Raw genomic sequence first — 20,234 nt, forward strand, 5'->3', positions numbered from 1 at the left:
AGCCTCCTTTAGTACTATTCTGTGGTTTTTAATGTCCAGCTATCCTAGGAGGCAGTGATAAAGCACGGTGACATAGTTAGGTCCATATAAATTTGAACACAGGCACATTTTCATACTTTTGGCTCTGTATGCCACCAGAATAAATTAAAATGAAACAATCCAAATTAATTTGAAGTGCAGACTTTCAGCTTTAATTCAAGAGGTTGAACCTAGATATCAAGTACAAATTTTAGGAACTGCAACCATTTTTATACACAGTCCCTCCATTTTCAGGAGATCAAATGTAATTTAACAAATTAATATAAATCAATAAAATGTTAATTTTTAATATTTTGTTGTGAATTCTTTACTGGCAATGACTGCCTGAAGTCTGGAACCCATAGACATTACCAAAGACTGGGTTTCCTCCTTTCTGATGCTTTGTCAGGCTCTAAATGCAGCTGCCTTCAGTTGTTCTGTGTTTGTGGGTCTTTCTGCCTTTAGTTTTGCCTTCAGCAAGTGAAATGTAAGCTCAATTGGGTTGAGATTGGGTGATTGACTTGGCCATTGCAGAATATTCCACTTCTTTTCCTTCAAAAGGTCCTGGGTTGCTTTTGCAGTGTGTTGTGGATCATTGTCCATCTGTACTATGAAGCACCATCCAATGAACTTTGCTACATGTGGCTGAATGTAGATCTCTCAACACTGCAGAATTCATCCAGCTGCTTCTGTCACATCTTTTGTGACATCATTTTTTGGCAAAGTCTAATCTGGCTTTTCTATTCTTCAGGCTTACGAATGGCTTCCTGCTTGTGGTGAACCCTCTGTATTTGCTCTCATGAAGACTTCTCTTGCTTGTAGACTTTGACAAGGATACACCCACCTCCTGCAGAGTGTCCTTCACTTGTCTGGATGTTGTGAATGGGTTTTTCTTTACAATAGAGAGGTTCCTGCAATCATCCACCACTGTTGTCTTCCATGGACATCTATGCCTGTTTATGTTGCTGAGCTCACCAGTGCGTTCTTCTTCCCTCAGAATGTACCAAACTGTTGATATGGCCACTCCTAATCTTGCTGCTATCTCTCTGATGAATTTATTTGGTTTTTGAAGCCTTGCAATGGCCTGTTTCACTTGCATGGACAGCTCCTTTGAATGAATGATGTAGGTTCATAGCAATAGATTTCAAATGCCACACTTAGAATCAACTCCAGACCTTTTACCCGCTTAACTGATGAAGAAATAACAAAGGAGTAGCCCACACCTGGCCATGAAACAGCTTTTGATTCAATTGTCCAATTACTTTTGGTCCCTTGAAAAAAGGGGGGGGATGGATACTCTTAAGAGCTATAATTCCTAAACCCTTACTCCAATTTAGATGTACATACCCTCAATTTAAACCCGAGAGTGTGCACTTTCAGCCCATATCCATTATATAACTATAGCTTGAATATGTTTTGGAAAATACCTGAAAAAAAAAACCTAAAATGTGCCTGTGTCCAAATATATATGGACCAAACTAAGTATTGAGTACATTAGTAATATTAGCCTTTTTGAGAAATCTTCCCCTCTACTTATTTATTATTTATACAGCTACAGTAATTTTGTTTAAGTGACAGGGGGTTTGTGGACCATCCATTTTTCATGGAATGTCCACTTTAAATGGGACGCAAGTACAGCATTGTAAAAATGTATACATTTACATGCAATAATTAAGAATCATGTTCCAGACCAACCTTTTTTCATACACCTAAATCTCCTAGATTGTAAGCTCGAAAGAGCAGGGCCCTTAACCCCCTCATGTGTGTTACTGTATTGTCTCATGTTCTGTCCCCCACTATAATGTACAGTGCTGAGCAAATCTTTTAGTGCTATATGTGGATGTTGTGAATGGGTTTTTCTTTACAATAGAGAGGTTCCTGCGATCATCCACTACTGTCGTCTTCCATGGACATCTATGCCTCTTTATGTTGCTGAGCTCACCAGTGCGTTCTTCTTCCCTCACCCTGGACTCAAACCTTTCCTTCCAACCTCATGTCCAATCACTATCAAAGTCATGCAGGCTCCAAGATACGTACATTCCTCACCCCAGACACTACTAAACAACTCGTACACTCCCTCATTATCTCACACCTGGACTATGGTAACTCCCTTCTCACTGGCCTACCCACACAAAGGCTATCCCCACTCCAGTCTATCCTGAACTCAGCAGCTAGACTCATCCACCTCACCAACCGCTCCACTTCTGCCACCCCCCTCTGCCAATCCCTTCACTGTCTCCCGATTGCCCAACGCATTAAATTCAAACTACTAACTCTGACATACAAAGCCATTCACAACGCTGCCCCAAACTACCTAACCGACCTGATACCCAAATACCACCCTACCCGTGCCCTTCGCTCCTCACAGGACCTCCTACTCTCCAGCTCCCTGGTCTCCTCCTCCCACGCCCGACTGCAGGATTTCCCCCATCCTCTGGAACTCCCTACCCCAATCCATCAGACTATAACCTACCCTCCCCACCTTCAGGTGCACCCTGAAAACCCACCTCTTCAGGGAAGCCTACCCCACCCTCACCTAACAACCGATCTCCTCCACTCCTCCTACCACTCCCATCCCCCACAGCCACTTCCTCCTGTACCACTATCCCCTCCCTCCTAGATTGTAAGCTCGAAAGAGCAGGGCCCTCGAACCCCTCGTGTATTGTACTGTTTTGTCTCATGTTCTGTCCCCCCCTCTATTGTACAGCGCTGAGCAAACCCTTTTGGCGCTATATAAAAATACTGTATAATAATATACAGGAGTTAAAGAAAAAAAAATGGAAACATTACATGACGGACAGGTGTGAAAGTGATGACATGTTTCGTGTTGAAGACATTACTTCTGTAACATTCTTTTGCTGCCGCTGCGGGATGAGATACCTAGCTAACAGGTGGGAAGCCTCACTTTCATCATTCACTGCATGTGCTGCTAGTAATGTGAGGCTTAGCACCTGTTAGCTAGGTATCTTATCACACAATGGAAGCAAAAGAATGTTACATATCACTTCAGCTTTAAACAAAAAACATGTCCCTTTCACACCCGCAAATCATTTAGTATTTCCATTTTTTTGTCTAACCCCTGTATATAGTATGCAATTTGAAATGCATAAAAATATAGTCATTTTCCAAAAAAAATGAAAAAAAAAACCCACAGTGTTTATTTTACAAACAGTAAATTTCCTAGGTTTACAAGATAATCTCAGTCAGTATTATACCAAAGATACTGCCAGTAATTGTGAGCAACACTGGTACAAGGACACTGTTTTTAGAAAAACAAAAAAGATTAAAGTTCTTCTTTCTGTTTAGATATTGAAGCTTGTTCCTCAATAAATGTAGACAATCCTTCCAGGTCTCTACTTCCACTTTGGAATTTAATTGGATTGAGTTTATTGTTCTTTGGAGCAAAATATAGAGTAGGAAAACCTTCAACTTTGTATTTGTCGTTGGGAATGTCATTGGCAGTAGCATCCATCTTGGCTATAACAATATTTTGCACCGATCTGTATTTTTTACCCAGGTCATTATAAACTGGTTCCAGTGATTTGCAGTGTCCACACCATGGGGCATAAAACTCTATGAGAACATCAGTTTTTGCATCCATGACAATTTCATCAAATGTTTTTCCAACCACAATTTTGACAGGGCCTTTATTGTTCTTTGGTATGGGCTGCGATTTTAGAACTGGAGTGAGTTTGCCTACAGAAAAAAAATTAAATATATGTAAAATATAAAAAACTTGCAAATAGTTATACAAGGCAAAGCAATAAAAAAGCCAATAAAATGTTTCATTTTACATGGGAGAAAAAAAAAAAAAGAAAGAAGATGGTCGTAGCACAAATGTTGAGGCTGAAAGTTGCATACCTCAGGTCAAAACTGCATTGTCTTATAGTTTTTTGCATGACAGATTTGTTGGAAAAAGTATAAAATAACTGGAAAATAGTAATAATTCAACAGTTAGAGAAAAAGTCAGCGCTAGAGAAATCAACCTAATGACAGCTGGCATAAAAAAAGGTCACTATATAAACCTCCAGTCAAATCTATATAGAATATTCCACATCCAAATGTGTATAGCACAATCTTCACCAAACTCTTCTCTATAAAATATCCCAAAAATAGAAAAGTCACACTTTCACCCTTGAAAGTTCAATACCATAAACCTTTTCTGAAATCCCTCTAAACCCCAAAACATCCTAATAATAGTCCACACTGTAAATATTGTCCGAAAAATATTAATAATAATGTCCAACATCTAATAAATCTTCAAATATAGTATCCGATTCAATTTACCAATCCAGAATACCTCAAAAAATATAAAACTAAATATAGTGTATTACCTTTATAAATCTCCAAATGTATTTAAATCTGTGATTCATGCATATAATACGATATTTTCAGTGAAAAAAAAAAAAAAAAAAAAAATCCTATATAAATGAAATAAATTCAAAAGAAATTCCACACAGCACTCTGAGTTCAACACATCAAAAAGTGAACGACAGCACTTCAAAATAAAGTGAACACTCCATGACACCTCACACTAGCGAGATTATAATATCCTCTTGAAATCACAGCAAATCTAACACTAAGTGCATTGTACATGTTCACTAGCAACACAAGTGAAGAAAATATTCCGTGGTGCCACACAAAATAGTGGGATTCAAGGCAATTACCCTCTTGCAGGAAACCAGCACTTCAGGGTTTTTATTGTCAACTTCCACCCTGCGGGTATGCAGTTTTCAATTTTCCCAATTCTTCATGAGGGTAAAGAAGAGGACCATCAGTGGAGTATAAAGGGTACCAAAAACTTTAATAATATCTTACATTATAAATCCGACAATCCGTCCCAGCAGTTCTACCACTGAAACAACAGGACAACAACCCTAAACCCTAGGTTTAGGGTTGTTGTCCTGCTGGAAGGTGAACCTCCACCTCAGTCTCAAGTCTTTTACAGACTAACAGGTTTTCTTCTAAGATTGCCCTGTATTTGGCTCCATCTATGTACCCATCAACTCTGACCAGCTTACCTGTCCCTGCTGAAGAAAAGCATCCTCAACATGCTACCACCACCTTTTTTTTCATGGTGGGGATGGTGTGTTCAGTACCATGGGCCTCTTGACCGCTTCTCTGATTAATGCTCTCCTTGCCCAGCCTGTCAGTCTAGGTGGACAGCCATGTCCTTTTTTATTTTATTTTTTTTTTTTTAATTTAAATATTTATTGATTTTTCAAAATATTACAAAATTCCATCATAAACACATTTTAATATCTAAAACCATTCTACATTTTCCTCTCTACCCTCCCGTCTCCCCCCCACTTCCCCCAGCCCCACCAGCTTCTCCCCCACTCTTTTCCATTAAAAGCAAGAGAACCTTATCTATCATTCTAAGTTATAACTTCCTATATTTCACTTTCAATCCATATTTTTCCCATCTCGCATAATACAGCCCCATCTTGTCTTCCTGCATATGATAGAGTGAATCAGATCAGTAAAATGGAAAAAAAAAAACTTTATTAACCCAGTCTTCCTCCTTCGGCACCTCTGTTTTCCACCAAAACTTGGGTATCAAGCCTTTTGCAGCATTAAGATAGTACCATATACCTGATTCTTTGTATTTATTTACCGATAGCTCAATGCTATGTAAGAGACAAATCATTGGATCCAACCCTATGTCAATCCCAGTTATTATCTCAATCAGTTTAACTATTAACTTCCAAAAAAAAAAAAAACTTGAATTTTCAGACATTCCCACCATATGTGAAACACTGTGCCAATCTCTCCGCATCCCCTCCAACACCACTTTGATTTCTCCAAACTCATCCTGTGCTCAACATTCGGTGTGATGTGCCATCTTGTCAAACACTTATAATTTATTTCCACCTCTCTCATACTTATATTCTCGTGAGTCAATCTATATATCTTTTTCTGTTTATCCTCGTCTAAGACCACCCCCATATCTCTTTCCCAGTTTGTTATATAAATTAACTTTGTATTCGTGTCTTAATTCAGTGAGTATTCTATATACTTTGGCAATACCGTGCTTCCCATCCTCTCGTGACTCAAACAACCTTTCAAACAAATTCCATACCTTTTTTAATCTCAAAGGTTTTGGGAGATTCCCAATAAAACATTTTAATTGACGATATCTCCACTCATCTATCCTAATGAAGATCTCTCCCTTTTTCTCTTCCAAGTCTATAAGTGATCCCAATTTCCCCTCCACCAATATATCTCTCAATTGAACATCTTCCTTTTTGAACCATTTCCCTGTGATCTCTTCTCTGCCCGGAGGGAAAACCTCCGTATTTCCTAGTGGCATTAATATAGAATTGAAATCCCACTTCATATTTTTGTGCAAATTACACTTTAAATGTTTTAAAGGTTTGGGATAAAGACTTGTGCTACCTTTAAATTCCTCTATACTGTGCTGGCACCCATATAATCTTACTCAAACTAGTTCCACTAAGTTCAGTCTCAATTTTCACCCAACTTTTCCCCTTTGAATTATATGTCCAATCATAGATCCTTGCTAGAATTACTGCTTTGTAATATCTTTTAACATCTGGCAATCCGAATCCCCCCCTTCTCTTTACTCCTGCTTAACGATTCATAGGTTATTCTTGTTTTTTTTATTTCTCCCTATATATATCTTGTTATTCTTTTCATTGTCCAAAAAAAAAAAAAAAAAAAAAAAAAGCTTCTGGGAGTTTGATTGGAACCATTTGAAATCTATACAGTATTTTGGGTACAATTACCATTTGGACAGCCATGTCTTGGTAGGTTTGCAGTGACATACTCTTTCCATTTTCGGATGATGGATTGAACAGTGCTCCATGAGATGTTCAAAGCTTGGGATATTTTTCTATAAAACTTAACCCTGCTTTAAACTTCTCCACAACGTTATCCCTGACCTGTCTGGTGTGTTCCTTGGCCTTCATGATGCTGTTTGTTTACTAAATGTTCTCTAACAAACCTCTTCATAAAATTACACACAGGTGGACTCTATTTACTAATTAGGCGACTTCTGAAGGCAGTTGGCTTCCCTGGATTTTAGTTAGGGGTATCAAACTAAAAACGGGGCTGAATACAAATAAAATGCCACTTTTTCAAAATATTTTACAAATATCTGAAACCATTTTCCTTCCACTTCACATTTATGTGCCAATTGGTCTATCACATAAAATACAGTTATATTTTTGGTTGCAACATGACAAAAATGTGGAAAATTTCAAGGGGTATGAATACTTTTTCAAAAGGTACTGCAGTGTCCACTTGGCCAACACCACTATGCACTCCCCAGATATGTAGCTGCACGATGCAGCAAGCCACACATATATACAGTTGTGCTCAAACGTTCGCATACCCTGGCAGAAATCTTAGTTTGGCATGGATATTGAAAATATGACTGTTCACTCTCCTTTTTTAAAAAAAAGTTTTTTGGCATGATCATATGAAGCGATTTATGATCACATAGTTTGGCTCCTTTTTAAAATCAGCATAACAAAATCACCCAAAATGTCCCTGATCAAGTTTACATACCCTGGAATGTTTGGCATTGGTACAGACACACAAGATGACAAACAGGTTAAAATGGCAATTAAGCACTTGAAGATTGCCCTACAGCAGTCTTACTGGTCCATCTGTGCAAAATCACATATTTACATGATTTTGCGCTTCCGCCATAGGTGGAGCACATGTGCCGCTGGTGGTTTGCATCTCCTGTAAACACTCACAGCAATAGCTGATCTGCGAGTCCCAGTGAACAGATGTTCGCCAGCAGGACAATGAACAGAGCTCTGCCTATGTAAAACAAGACAGAGCTCTGTTCTGACAGGGCAGGAAGTGAAAGAAAGTGCCCCTGCAAAGCTGGGAACACCATCCTTCACTTGCCCTAGTACCAGCACCACCTACTGTACACCAAGCACATAGCTAGGCACACAGTTAACCCTTTGATCCCCCTAGATGTTAACCCCTTCCTAACCAGTGCCATTAGTACAGCACATATTTTTAGCACTGATCACTGTATTAGTGTCACTGGTTTTCACAAAGCATTAATGTAACAATGTCTGTCACAATATCACAGTCCCGCTATAAGGTGCTGATCGCTGCCATTACTAGCAAAAAAAAAAAAAAAAAAATTCCAGTATACAGGGGGTAAAATAAATATTGAACACGTCACCATTTTTCTCAGTAAATAGATTTCTAAAAGGTACTACTGACATGAAATTTTCACCACGTCGGTAACAACCCATGCAATCCATACATACAAAGAAACCAAAACAAATACGTTCAGAAATTAAGTTATGTGTAATAAAATGGAATGAAAAAAAAGGCATGGAAAGCCTAGACACCAGCAGAAATCTATCAGTAATTAGAAAGCAATCCTGCCACTAGTCAGTGCAAATTAATATTAGTTGGTTCAGTCTCAACTGATGGCCAAAAAAAAAAAAAAAAAAAAATGTGTCTTCTTACCAATGTGTCACACAAGAAACATCTCATGATGGGTAAAAGCAAAGAGCTCTCTCAAGACCTTCACTGCCTTTTTGTTGCTAAACATACTGATGGCATTGGTTACTGAAGGATTTCTAAAACTTGCGGATTATGGACCCAACAGTGCTTACTGGAACATTCAGAAGTGGAAAGAACATCATTTCACCATAAACTGGCCACAAACAGGTGCTCCTCGCAAGATTTCTGACAGGAGTGAAAAGAATTATCAGAAGAATTGTCCAAGAGTCAAGATCCACTTGTGGAGAGCTTCAGAAAGTCCTAGAATTAACAGGTACAATTGTTTTAAAGAAAACAATAAAATAATGCACTCAACCACCATGGCCTGTATGCACACTCACCGCGCAAGACTCAATTGCTGAATAAAAAACATGTTGAAGCTTGTTAAAGTTTGCGGCACAACATTTAGACAAGCCTGTGAAATACTGGGAGAATATAGTCTGGTCAGATGAGACCAAAATTGAACTCTTTTGATGCCATAATACATACCTTGTTGGGATGATGTGTGTGGGGCTGCTTTTCAGCATACGGTACTGGCAAAATTCATTTCACTGAAGGATGAATGGAAATATGAAACGAGGGTGGACATTTCAGCAAGACAATAATCCGAAAAACACAAAGCCAAGGAAACTCTCAACTGGTTTTAAAGAAAGAAAAAAAAAAAAGCTGCTAGAATGACCCAGCCAATTACCAGACTTAAATTCTTTCCATAGATTTTCTATTGGATTAAAGATCCGAGTTCATAGAAGAGGCCATGGAACCTTCAAAGATTTGGAGACTGTGTGGAAGAATGGGCCAGAAATCACACCTGAGCAATGCATGCGACTAGTTTCTCCATACAGGAAGCACCATGAAGCTGTCATTACCAATAAAGGATTTTGTACAAAGTACTAAATAAATTTCAATTAGCGCATTCAATACCATTTCACTGTGTCATTCCATTTTATTACACGTAACTTAATCTCTGAATGTATTTGTTTTGGTTCTTTGTATGTATGGATTGCATGGGTTGTAACCGACATGTGGTGAAAATTTCACATCATCAGCACCTTTAGAAATAGATTTACTGAAAAAAAAATCATGACGTGTTCAATGCTTGTGTTACCTGCTGTATATAATGTTTAGAATGGGGGGGTGGGGGTGGGGTAAAGTAATCATCAGGCCTGAATCTTTTCAGGAATACTCCATTTGTCATAAATTGCCCATCCTATTTGTTTATGAATGGGGTATGCCTTTTTAGACTTTCCATTTTAACTTCTACTTGAGCCTCCTCCATCTCACCATGCACATCTATGCCAAGTCAAGGCTTTTGCAAACAGAAGTGAGCATGTCTAAGTTAGCAAGCATTTTGGAGCGAAGCCACGGTATCAGGTTTATAACAGCTTAGGGGCAAAGAGTCTTACATCGCTTCCCCTAGCACTGACTCTAGGTCCTCTTCAATCTCCTCTATTACGAACCACTCTACCTGAGTCGGAAGTGAATCTACCTGCTCTAGAGAAGGAGGGGGATGGGGAAGGAGCATGGCACGTTTGAGTTCTGGACAGGAAATTCCATTAACAGTCAGGGAAATTTTCTCTACAACTGTCAGATTTTCTCATCCTCAGATAGACCTCTGGTTGTGTGCCCGAGAGAGAACTAGAATGATATGCAGACACCGGTGTTATAATAGGGTTCTGCTCTAGTGGAAGGGGAACATCATCACTCTAATCGGTTTGAGTGTTTTGCAATCCTCTGGCACAGAGCATGCTTGAACCTTTGCCGCAGTGCCCTTGCGCCTGGTTTCCACCATTGCCATCAGTGAGGCATTACACTGTAAGGTACTCACCAAGTAAGGTGCAAAAATAGGGTAATTGTGTCTGGAGAAGGATACATAGAAACCCAGGTGTTGACCGCCCTATAGCGGAGAATATGTGGCAAAAGGGTGTCTGAGTACCTTGTAAGGATAAGGGTACTAAGACACTCCCAGCTGAAAAGGTTTGCCTCCACCATCACAGGAGTGCTGTCTTTTCTGTTGCAGCATTGCTGAGCTCAGAGAGATTGCAATGGGGAACAAAAAGTTCATGCAAATTGATTTGAATTGGAGAAAGAGCTTGCTCCTCAGATAGTGGGGGTGAGCATTAAAGGCTGGGAGTGTCTTAGTAATGTCCTAGCAATGAGGAAGGGGGGGGGGGGGCTGCCATCTCAGGGAGGTTTTTTTTTGGCCAGGCTGCAGGAGGTATGTAAATGGCCTACACTTATAGAAAGGTAATTATTCAACTTTGGTCGAAGCTGCACAGTTTGTTCTTTATCTAGAGATGCCCCTTACCAACATAAGCAGTTCTTTTTGTAAAAAAGAGAAAAAAAAAAAAAAAAAAAAAAAAAAAAAAAAAAAAAAGAGGAGAACTCTCTAGGAATACAGTTCTAAACATCCTACACTGTTTATAGTGGATTATATTTCAATCTGACCAACTATGTAATTGTTCTGGGAGAAATTCTCCATGATTGCATTGCAGAAGTTTACATAAATGTTCATTGGCAATGCAGCAATTGTGGAGACCATGTTAGCAGTCTGTTCAAATCCTGGTTCTAATAAAGTTTTGTTGAGTTTAACAGCGAGTAGGAGAATGCTTGTAATCCTAGAACAAAGGAACAGCACAGAGAATTTCCACTTTGTCATAGGGAGCAAAGAGGAAGATGCCTCCTCCATGGTGAGAAGGTTTATATAATTTCTACAATGTGTTCTTTTAGGAATACATAGACAAAGACAATATATATTTGATAAAATACAAATATTTTCTAAACCACACTATGTGAAGGGAAATTAATACAGTGCTGGAACTACATTTGTCAGATGATCAAAATGCACCACTCAATATGTGGCAGTTGTCACTGTTGAGTTACTTGAAGTCTAAAGAGGATGCACATGTGCATCTTGCCTACTACAGCAAATACTTTTCATAAATATAGACTGCATAAAGAAAATTACTAGTTGCTGAAAAAAATGCATTTTAAAAGCTTACCTTTCTTAAAAGCCATTACAAAGTCCTTAAGGGAATCCGAATCCAATTCTTCAGGGTATTTTGCATATTTTTTACCATGTGTGTCTAGAATAGCTACATTCACTTCTTCCCCACTTTCACTTAATCCAAGGTCTTTTAATTCAGAAGCATAATCATCCTCATTAGCAATAGCAAAGGTGTACTCTGGAAAATCTTTTGCAACATCCAAGACCTTATTTCTCCAGTACTGGGTTGCTGAAAATTAAGATACAGTAATATTAAAGCAAAAACTGTGCTCTTTGACAACGTGGTCCCCCTTCACCCCAACCAAAGCCAAGGCTGATTATGAAGCCCTGGCTTATTTCCATTTCCAAATTCAAGTTAAGGCAGTATTACACTCAAAAGGTAGGAATTTTGACTTCCCGGTAAATTGCATATCATGGAGTACAGGTCACAGTAATTGATTTTTAGACCATAGGTTATAAGCCGCTACCAGTCGGTGACTGGACACTGGCAAATGTCTTACTGGAAATCAACCCCAGTGATTGTACCCATATAACCCCACCCATTTGTGTGAGGCTCCAGTTTTTTGTTTTTTTTTAATCAAGCAGTAAGGAAATCACAGAGAAAGGAGGGAGGGACTGGTGTCCTGTACTCCATATTTTTCCAGCCCAGTTTGTCACAGTCTGGGCTACTGAGAAGATGGCAATAGTGGGTTGCAGGACAGGACCTGCTCAGGCAAAATAGAACTTCAAAAGCCCATCAAATGAATCTGTAAAAAAGGAGGTAACACCCCCAACAGAAACAATTTTATTTTTGTGAAAGAATGGACAGAACCACAGAGGGAACGGTTGTTTTTAAAAACTTCCCTTCCTATAGGGTACAAGCCATCAAAAAATTGTCAGGAGGAGGAATAAACGCTCTCATTTGGGCCAAGTATATAAAGCCTTAGCCACTCAATCAAGAATAGAGAGTCTCTTTTGGAAAGCCTTCTCATCATCCCACATATATTCCAAGCATGAAAAGAACTAGCTGAATCTAACCAGAAAGTAGAATGCACAGATTCAACCAACGAAAATACGCTAACCAGTAAGTGTAGAGAAGCAGAAGATAATCACAGGGAGGAGAGGCAGAAGAGAATTTACAGGTGTTGGTATCCACCAATTCCAGAAGCGTCCATTGGCTTTGGAATAAATCAGCCTTAGTGGCAAAGAATTCTGCTTTAGTCAGCCAGGCCACATATTGGAAGTCTGTATGGCAGCCCAATTTAGGGGGCTGGAGCAGAACAAGGGAATAAGGGAAAACAGCTATCAACCCGAGAGGAACTTAGGAGTATCCTCAAAGTCTGCAGAAAAATCCCATGTGCTTCCACTCCTCACTGAGGGGGGTTCAGCATGTCTATTAAAACACAATAACCAAGGCTGTGTCTCTGAGGTATCAGGCAACAGTTGAGATAGCAAGCGATCAGCTTGCTCCATCTGCAGAAATGGCAGCCATAAATGCACAGTTAGGAGTCTTATGAGCACTATAGTAGGTCACTAGCCAGAGAAGTTCTCCGATATCAAGGTGGAAGAAAAGACAATAACAATTTTAATGGGCATACTCTACATAATCGTTACTCATAAGGCCAAGGAGCAAGACAATAATAGGGTAAAAAAACGGTCAAATGTGTGGATCACCCCATAACCTATGCCCTTTAAAACTGCTTGAGTGCTTAGCACTGCAGTGTGTCTTGTAGAATAAAATCACATTGTGTAGTATCTACCACATATCGGTAATAAACCAACAAAGTTATGTATAGCTAGAAACCAGGAGTAAAAAAAGGTACAGGGAAACCCTGCCTTACCTTAACCACATATCTGGTCCCATCCAGGGTCCAGGCTTATGTTATTGTGGGCATACCCCAATTGGGGACTTCAGGGTACGGATACAATAGTGATAGCACCCTGCGGTCATCTTACCTACTGCACCAAGTACCAAGATGAGCACTGAATGCAGTGCCCAAAACAAACATTACAGGCCAGCCCTGCTACTGTCCAGGTACAGTTCTCAAGATGTACATAGAGTAACCAATCCAGAAACTGCTAGTTAGCCCTAAGGCGATAGGCAGTTAGAGCTTTAAAGAAGCGTCAGTCGAAGACCGGAAAAAAAAAAAAATAATAATAATAATATGGTGAAAATTATTAAAAGATTCTGCGCCAACAGGAGAAGGGTTCCCTCACCTGAGGACACCAACAAAAAACTTGTGTCTCAAAAGTGGGTGGGGTTATATGGCTACACTGAGAAATCGTTTGCTTGTGTCCAATAATCTAGTTAGTGGCATATAACCCATGGTCTAAGAATCAAACCCTGTGTCCTTGTACTGTACAATTATCCCCTTCCCACTGAGCATACACATATATGCAGCCTCACAGAAGTGGGTCCTTATCTGTGGGGCCACATACACTATATTGCCAAATGTATTGGGACGCCTGCCTTTACACACACACACACACACACACACACACGAACTTGAATGGCATCCCAGTCTTAGTCCGTAGGTTTCAATATTGAGTTGGTCCACCCTTTGCAGCTATAACAGCTTATGGGAAGGCTGTCCACAAGGTTTAGGAGTGTGGATTGTTTGACCATCCTTCCAGAAGCGCATTTGTGAGGTCATGCACTAATGTTCGATGAGAAGGACTGGCTCGCAGTCTCTGCTCCAATTCATCCCAAAGGTGTTCTATCAGGTTGAGGTCAAGAAGGGGCCATCCCCAAAACTGTAACCATAACTGTAAGTTATGAGCATGAAATTGTCCAAAATGTCTTGGTATGCCGATGCCTTAAGAAATCCCTTTCCTGGATCTAGAGGAGCATGATTTGTTACTCCAGAGAATACGTCTCCACTGCTATAGAGGCATACTTTACACCACTGCATCCGACACTTTGAAATGTACTTGGTGATGTAAGGCTTGGATGCAGCTGCTCAGCCATGGAAACCCATTCCATGAAGCTCTCTATGCACTGTTGTGCTAATCTGAAAACCACACAAAGTTTGGAGGTCTTTAGCTGCAGACAGTTGGTGATTTCTACGCACTGTGTGCTTCAGCATCTGCTGACCCTGCTCTGTCATTTTATGTTGCCTACCATTTCATGGCTGAGTTGCTGTTGTTCCCACTTGCTGCCACTTTGTTATAATACCACTAATAGTTGACCGTGGAATATTTAGTAGCAAGGAAATTTCACAGATGGACTTCTTGCACAGGTGGCAACATATCACGGTACCACTCTTTAATTCACTGAGCTTCTGAGAACGATCCATTCTTTCACAAATGTTTGTAGAAGCAGTCTGCCTAGGTGCTTGATTTTATACACCTGTGGCCATAGAGGTGACTGGAACACCTGAAACCAATAATTTGGAGGGGTGTCCCAATACTTTTGGCAATATAGTGTATAGGTGCTGTGTTCGTACGAATCCTAGAACTGTGTGTTTTCAGTACAAACGATGACTGGCTATAACAGTGATCAGTCAGTGTACAACCCATCCTATTTTTAAATTTTTCTTTCCATTCAGGATGAAAGGGCACGCATGCACGCACACACTAAAATAGCTAGTTCCGGGTTTTAAGAATTTGTTTTGGGTTGTTCTTTGAGGACAGCACATGGTCTGGTAATTAAAAGGTATTACAGGCTGGTACTGAAGTGGTAAAAGATAAAACAACATGGGGCCTAAACCTGAGAATTGGAGACATTTGTGGTTTTACTCTGAACTTACCAGTGCGATGGTCGAAGCTGAAGTCTACTGTGTAATAAACAACAAAAAGCGGGCGCTTTGTGTATCTTTTAGCTTCATTAGCATGTGTTCTGTGGCCAACCAAAGGCAAAGCATGCTTACGAATATGGTCTTTAATATTTTCTTCTGTTATAGTATCCTGAAACAAATTTGAAAGAAAGACAAAAAACGGCATATTTCCCATTATATGCATCATGTGAAAAAAAAATCATTTTTAACCCATGCAACAGTTTAAGAAGGGAAAAAAAAAAAAAAAAAAAAAAAAAAAAGGGAAGAAGGGGTATGCAACCACTAAGTCTGCCTGTGAAGTAAAAGAACAACTCGAAAGGGGGTGGGGGGGGGGGGGAGGGGTTGGTGCCTAATCTTGTGGTGTCTGTCATATGTAGGTAACTTATAGAAGGGCACAGAGTTGTAAGTAAAAAGCAGGTTTCAGTCATTTTGTATCATGTCCTGGACATGACTGAAAGATACACAAAAGTGAAAGAATTTGCCCCTTTGCCGATTTCTTTCATATATTTGTCACTTAAATGATCAGATTAAACAAATTTTATTTCACAAAAGATAACCCTAGTAAATACAAAATGCAGTTGCTATGTGTATACAAAAGAAATTGGGTGAGCGCAAGTCCATAGTGAGGATATATTGACATAGCCCCACAAGAGCCCCAATGGCTCAAAATTGACATGGCTCTGAAAAGTTTAAACAAAATAATGGTGGATGAAAGCACCTGAACCAGGATGTTTATATATCCAAATTATGTGAAGCGATCCAAAAATGTGAGTGAATAAATGAAGGGTAAAAAAAGCTGTCCAAACCTGCCTGGTCCTATGTGAAAATTATGAATGAACTGTGATTAACCACATTTTTTGGACAGCAGAGTTAAATTACACTTGCCACACCCAAGCCTGATTACTGCCAGACCTGTTGAATCAAGAAATCACTTAAATAGAAGCTTTCCAACAAAGTGAAGCACACTAACAAGGTCTCAAAAATCAACACATCATGCCACGATTTTAAGTGATACAAGAACAGATGAGAAACAAAATGATAAAACTTTATCAGTTTAGAAAGTGTTACAAAGCCATTTTCTAAGGCTTTGGGACTTCATTTGTGGATAATGGCTCTCACCACGGTTTGCTGGAGAAAACCTGGAGTAATTTTGGTAGGCCAACCACTCCTGCAAAGGTTCACCACTGTTCCAAGAGCACAACGACGCAGCCAGGAGGTAATAAAAGAACCCAGGACATCTAATGAACTGCAGGCTCTACTTGCCTCAGTTAAGGTCAGTGTTCATGATTCAACAATAAGAAAGACTGGGCAAAAATGGCATCCATGGAAGAGTTCCAAGGCAAAAGCCCATGTTGAACACAAACAACACAGACTTGTCACAAATTTGCCAAAAAACATCTTAATTACCCCCAAGACGTTTGGGCAAATATTCTGTGGACTGAGGAGACAAAAGCTGAACTTTTTGGAAGTTTTGCATTCTGTTCTGGCCCCCACAGGAAGGTCTGCATTCCCACATCTGTCTGATAGTCTGGGGTTGCTTTGCAGCTTCAGGACCTGGACGACTTGCCATAATTGATAGAACTATGAATTCTGCACTCTACCAAGAAAAACCAGCCATCAATTCATTACCAAGAAAAACCAGCCATCAATTCATGACCTCAAGCTCACTTGGGTTATGCAGCAGGACAATGGGCCAATGGTCAAGTCCACCTCTGAATGGCTATTAAATAAAAAAAAAAAAAAAACACACAAAACACCACACACGCAAAAGGTTTTAGAGTGGCCTAGTCAAAGTCTGGACTTAAATCTGATTGAGATGCTGTGGAATGACCTTAAAAACAGTGTGGCTGACTGAAAACAATCCAGCAAAGAAGAGGGGCCAAAATTCCTCCACAGTGAGGTAAACGACTTATTGACAGTTATCAAACGCTTCATTGCAGTTATTGCCACCAAGGGTGGCACAACCAGTTATTTAGTTTAAGGGAAAATTACCTTTTTAAACATAGGGTCAGGCAGGTTTGGACAGTTTTTTTTCCCTTTAATAAATTAAATAATTTAAAAACTGCATTTTGTATTTACTCAGGGTTATCTTTGAAGAATAGTAAAATGTATTTGATGATCTGAACAAATTTGCAAAAAGAAGAAAAGAAAAAAAAATAATAAAATATCAGGAAGGGTTCAAATACTATTTCACAAAACCCTATATGGGCATCTGTTGGATTGGGTGTGTGAACCAATATGATTGCAGTTTGCTTTTTTGGCGATTCCCATGTTTATAGGCTGATCTAGAAATGCTTTAAAAAGGGTATTAAACCAAAATACAAAATGTAGATTTGATGCTTGCCAATCATTACACATGGTAGCGGTTATTTTTTCCCTTTTCTTCTGGTGATCCAACCAATAATGCACTCTTTATGGGAGTCTCCATTCCACTGCAGAAGCAATGGAGACACTTTTGGACAGCAGCATTGTAGGGAAAGGATGGTGTCAGATGCACAAGTAGATTTAGATGGACTTGACAGGAGGCAGAAGCTGAAACATGTGACAGGTTTCACCTCAAATACAGGTGAAATATGCAACATGTTCCAATGGTGAACTTAGGATGCAAGCATCCCTGTCAGTGTTTAGTGGTGTGTCTCAACCCTCTAACTGCTACTTTTGGCAGATACCTTGGTTTGTTAAAGGAAGTTGAAAAATAAACTTTAAAATAGAAACTAATGGCAGTCTGCAATATAATAAAATTTTGTGCCTTTGGGTGTAATACCGTTTTACATTCTGAAAGAGTGAAAAGCTTCCACTGAAATGGTCTTGTATAAAAGGAATCTAGATTACAGACAATGAACTGTTGGGGGGAACCAGTACAACTCATCCAGCTCCCAAGCTAAAAAAAATTTGGGAAGTCTCCCAAATAATTGTTAGAAATTTCCAGCAAATCTGGGATTCTGTTAAATACTCGGGGAATTTGATTTAGTCATTCCTACCCCTTTTGCCGATCTCTCATAATCCTTTATTCCCACCAGGCCTAGAACATCCCTTTTCCTTTCTTTCTCTTAGTGGACCTCCCATGAATTTGTTATTGTACAAGATTTCCTGAACACTCGTACACTTCCATCTTGGGAGTCTCTTCGAGAATCCAGGGGGGTCCCGCCACGGGAATATTATCGGGATTTGCGATTGCGCCACTGGGTCCTATCCCTCTGTCGTACCTCCACATATCCTTACCGCAAAACGCCCTTTGAGCAAGCATGTCACCATTCCCCAGGGTCCCCTGGCCTTATTTCGGTAATATATGCCTCCCTTAACAGCAGGCCTTCCCCATCGCCCTTGTCTTATGTTTCTCAGTGGGAGAGAGATCTGGGTGTTTCGATTGAGGCGGAGGATTGGCATAAGGCTGGGGGATGGTAGCGAAATGTTAATTTAATACAGTCACTCTTGAGGCAGCCTACAAAGTTCTACTGCGGTGGTACTGGGTCCCGGCTCGGACTGCTCACTTTAATTTGACTGGCGGTGATAGGTGTTTCCGGAACTGTGGTCAATGTGGAGACGTCTTGCACATTTGGTGGTCGTGCCCACATTTGATTGGCTTCTGGTCTAGGGTCTTTGGTTTGCTTCAAACGCTATTACATATTACTGTCTGTAGGGATGCAAGGCCTGTCTAGGTCTCAACAGAAATTGGCATCCTACCTATTCATTTCGGCTAAACGTACTATAGCTCAAGCTTGGAAAACCCCGTCGGTTATCTTTCAAGGGGTGAAGACTTGGATGAATGCTATGTTGGTCAATGAGCAGATGTCTAGCATCCTTCTCGATTCTCATCCGAGATTCCTTAACGTTTGGGAACCTTGGATACGATATTCCCTACCATCCCTGCCTCCTACTAGTTATGGCCTCCTTTAGTCGCTGCTGGTGCTAGCCCCGGATCTGTGATCCCTTTTTCATGTTTTCTTTCTGATCCCCTTTTGTTTTCTTTTCTGCTAACTTCCTTTTCTCTTTTTTCCACTATTATGTTGGATTACTGCTGCTATGTGGCTCGGCTGTTTGCCGTCCCTTCTTGATATCTTCGGAATTTTTTGGTATTTGACTAACACCAGTCAGCAGGATATCCCTGTTTATATGTTATTGTTCTGCTCTGCCCCTGCGAGGGCGTATTTTGAGCTTGCTGTGTTTTTGAAAATCAAAACTTTAATAAAAATATTGAAACAGAAATTTCCAGCAAAGCTATGTGCCAGAGAAAGACATTATCATAGACGAAAGTCTAATGGACTACAAAAGGAAGGCTCAGCTGGATACAGTATATCGCATCCAAGAGAGCACGATTTGGCGTCAAATCCTACCTGCTATGCGAATCTTCTACTGGCTACATATGGAACAGTTATATACACCAGCAAAAGGAACAAAATTTGATCCCAAGTACAGCAACTATGGAATGGCAACATCTTCCGTCCTGTTGCTGATTGAGCCTGTGCCAAGGCTACTGTGTAACAGACAATTTCTATACCTCTCCAGAACTTTACGAGGTTCTTCTGCAACACAAAACAGATGCATATGGAACCATTCGGGCTAAAACGGCACAACCTGCCATCAATGTTTGGAAAAAGCCAAACTGAAGTCGGGAGAAATAGTTGCCAGGCAGAAAGGCAAAATGAAGGCAGTGTAAAAAAACACATCCGAAGCCGCAGGTTGTTATTGACTACAATAGCGCCATGGGAGGTGTCGACAGAGCTAACCAAGCTATGACTTTCTATCCTGCGATGAGAAATTAGCAGAGGAAATTACAAAAAGATTTTCAGGTATCTTCTGGAACACTGCTTGTGGAATGCCTACATTCTGTTCCGTAAAAACAGTGACAAGCCTGTGTTTCTTGCGAACCTTATCTGGAAAGTTGCGGAATCCATTTTCCTAAAACATCAAACACCATCGGTGTCTGTGGGTAGATCCAGACGATGTGCTGTGGG

At 40.0% G+C, this 20,234-nt stretch overlaps 1 protein-coding gene across 1 annotated transcript in view; it reads right to left on the minus strand.

The window, feature by feature from the left end:
• Nucleotides 1-3,153: 3,153 nt before the first annotated feature.
• The window catches only part of PDIA4 (protein disulfide isomerase family A member 4), a 52,886-nt gene continuing 35,805 nt past the window's right edge, over nucleotides 3,154-20,234 (minus strand). The window contains exons 8-10 of the mRNA XM_089654528.1: nucleotides 15,253-15,409; nucleotides 11,520-11,753; nucleotides 3,154-3,714 (exon numbers count right to left, since the gene is read on the minus strand). Of these exons, the coding sequence (XP_089510654.1) occupies nucleotides 3,302-3,714; nucleotides 11,520-11,753; nucleotides 15,253-15,409 (804 nt within the window). The 3' untranslated portion in view covers nucleotides 3,154-3,301. The remainder of the gene's footprint in view (nucleotides 3,715-11,519; nucleotides 11,754-15,252; nucleotides 15,410-20,234) is intronic.

Source organism: Staurois parvus, unplaced genomic scaffold, assembly GCF_062004578.1.
Source record: "Staurois parvus isolate SC_StPar_1 unplaced genomic scaffold, SC_StPar_1.0 ptg000772l, whole genome shotgun sequence".
NCBI classification, from domain to species: domain Eukaryota; kingdom Metazoa; phylum Chordata; class Amphibia; order Anura; family Ranidae; genus Staurois; species Staurois parvus.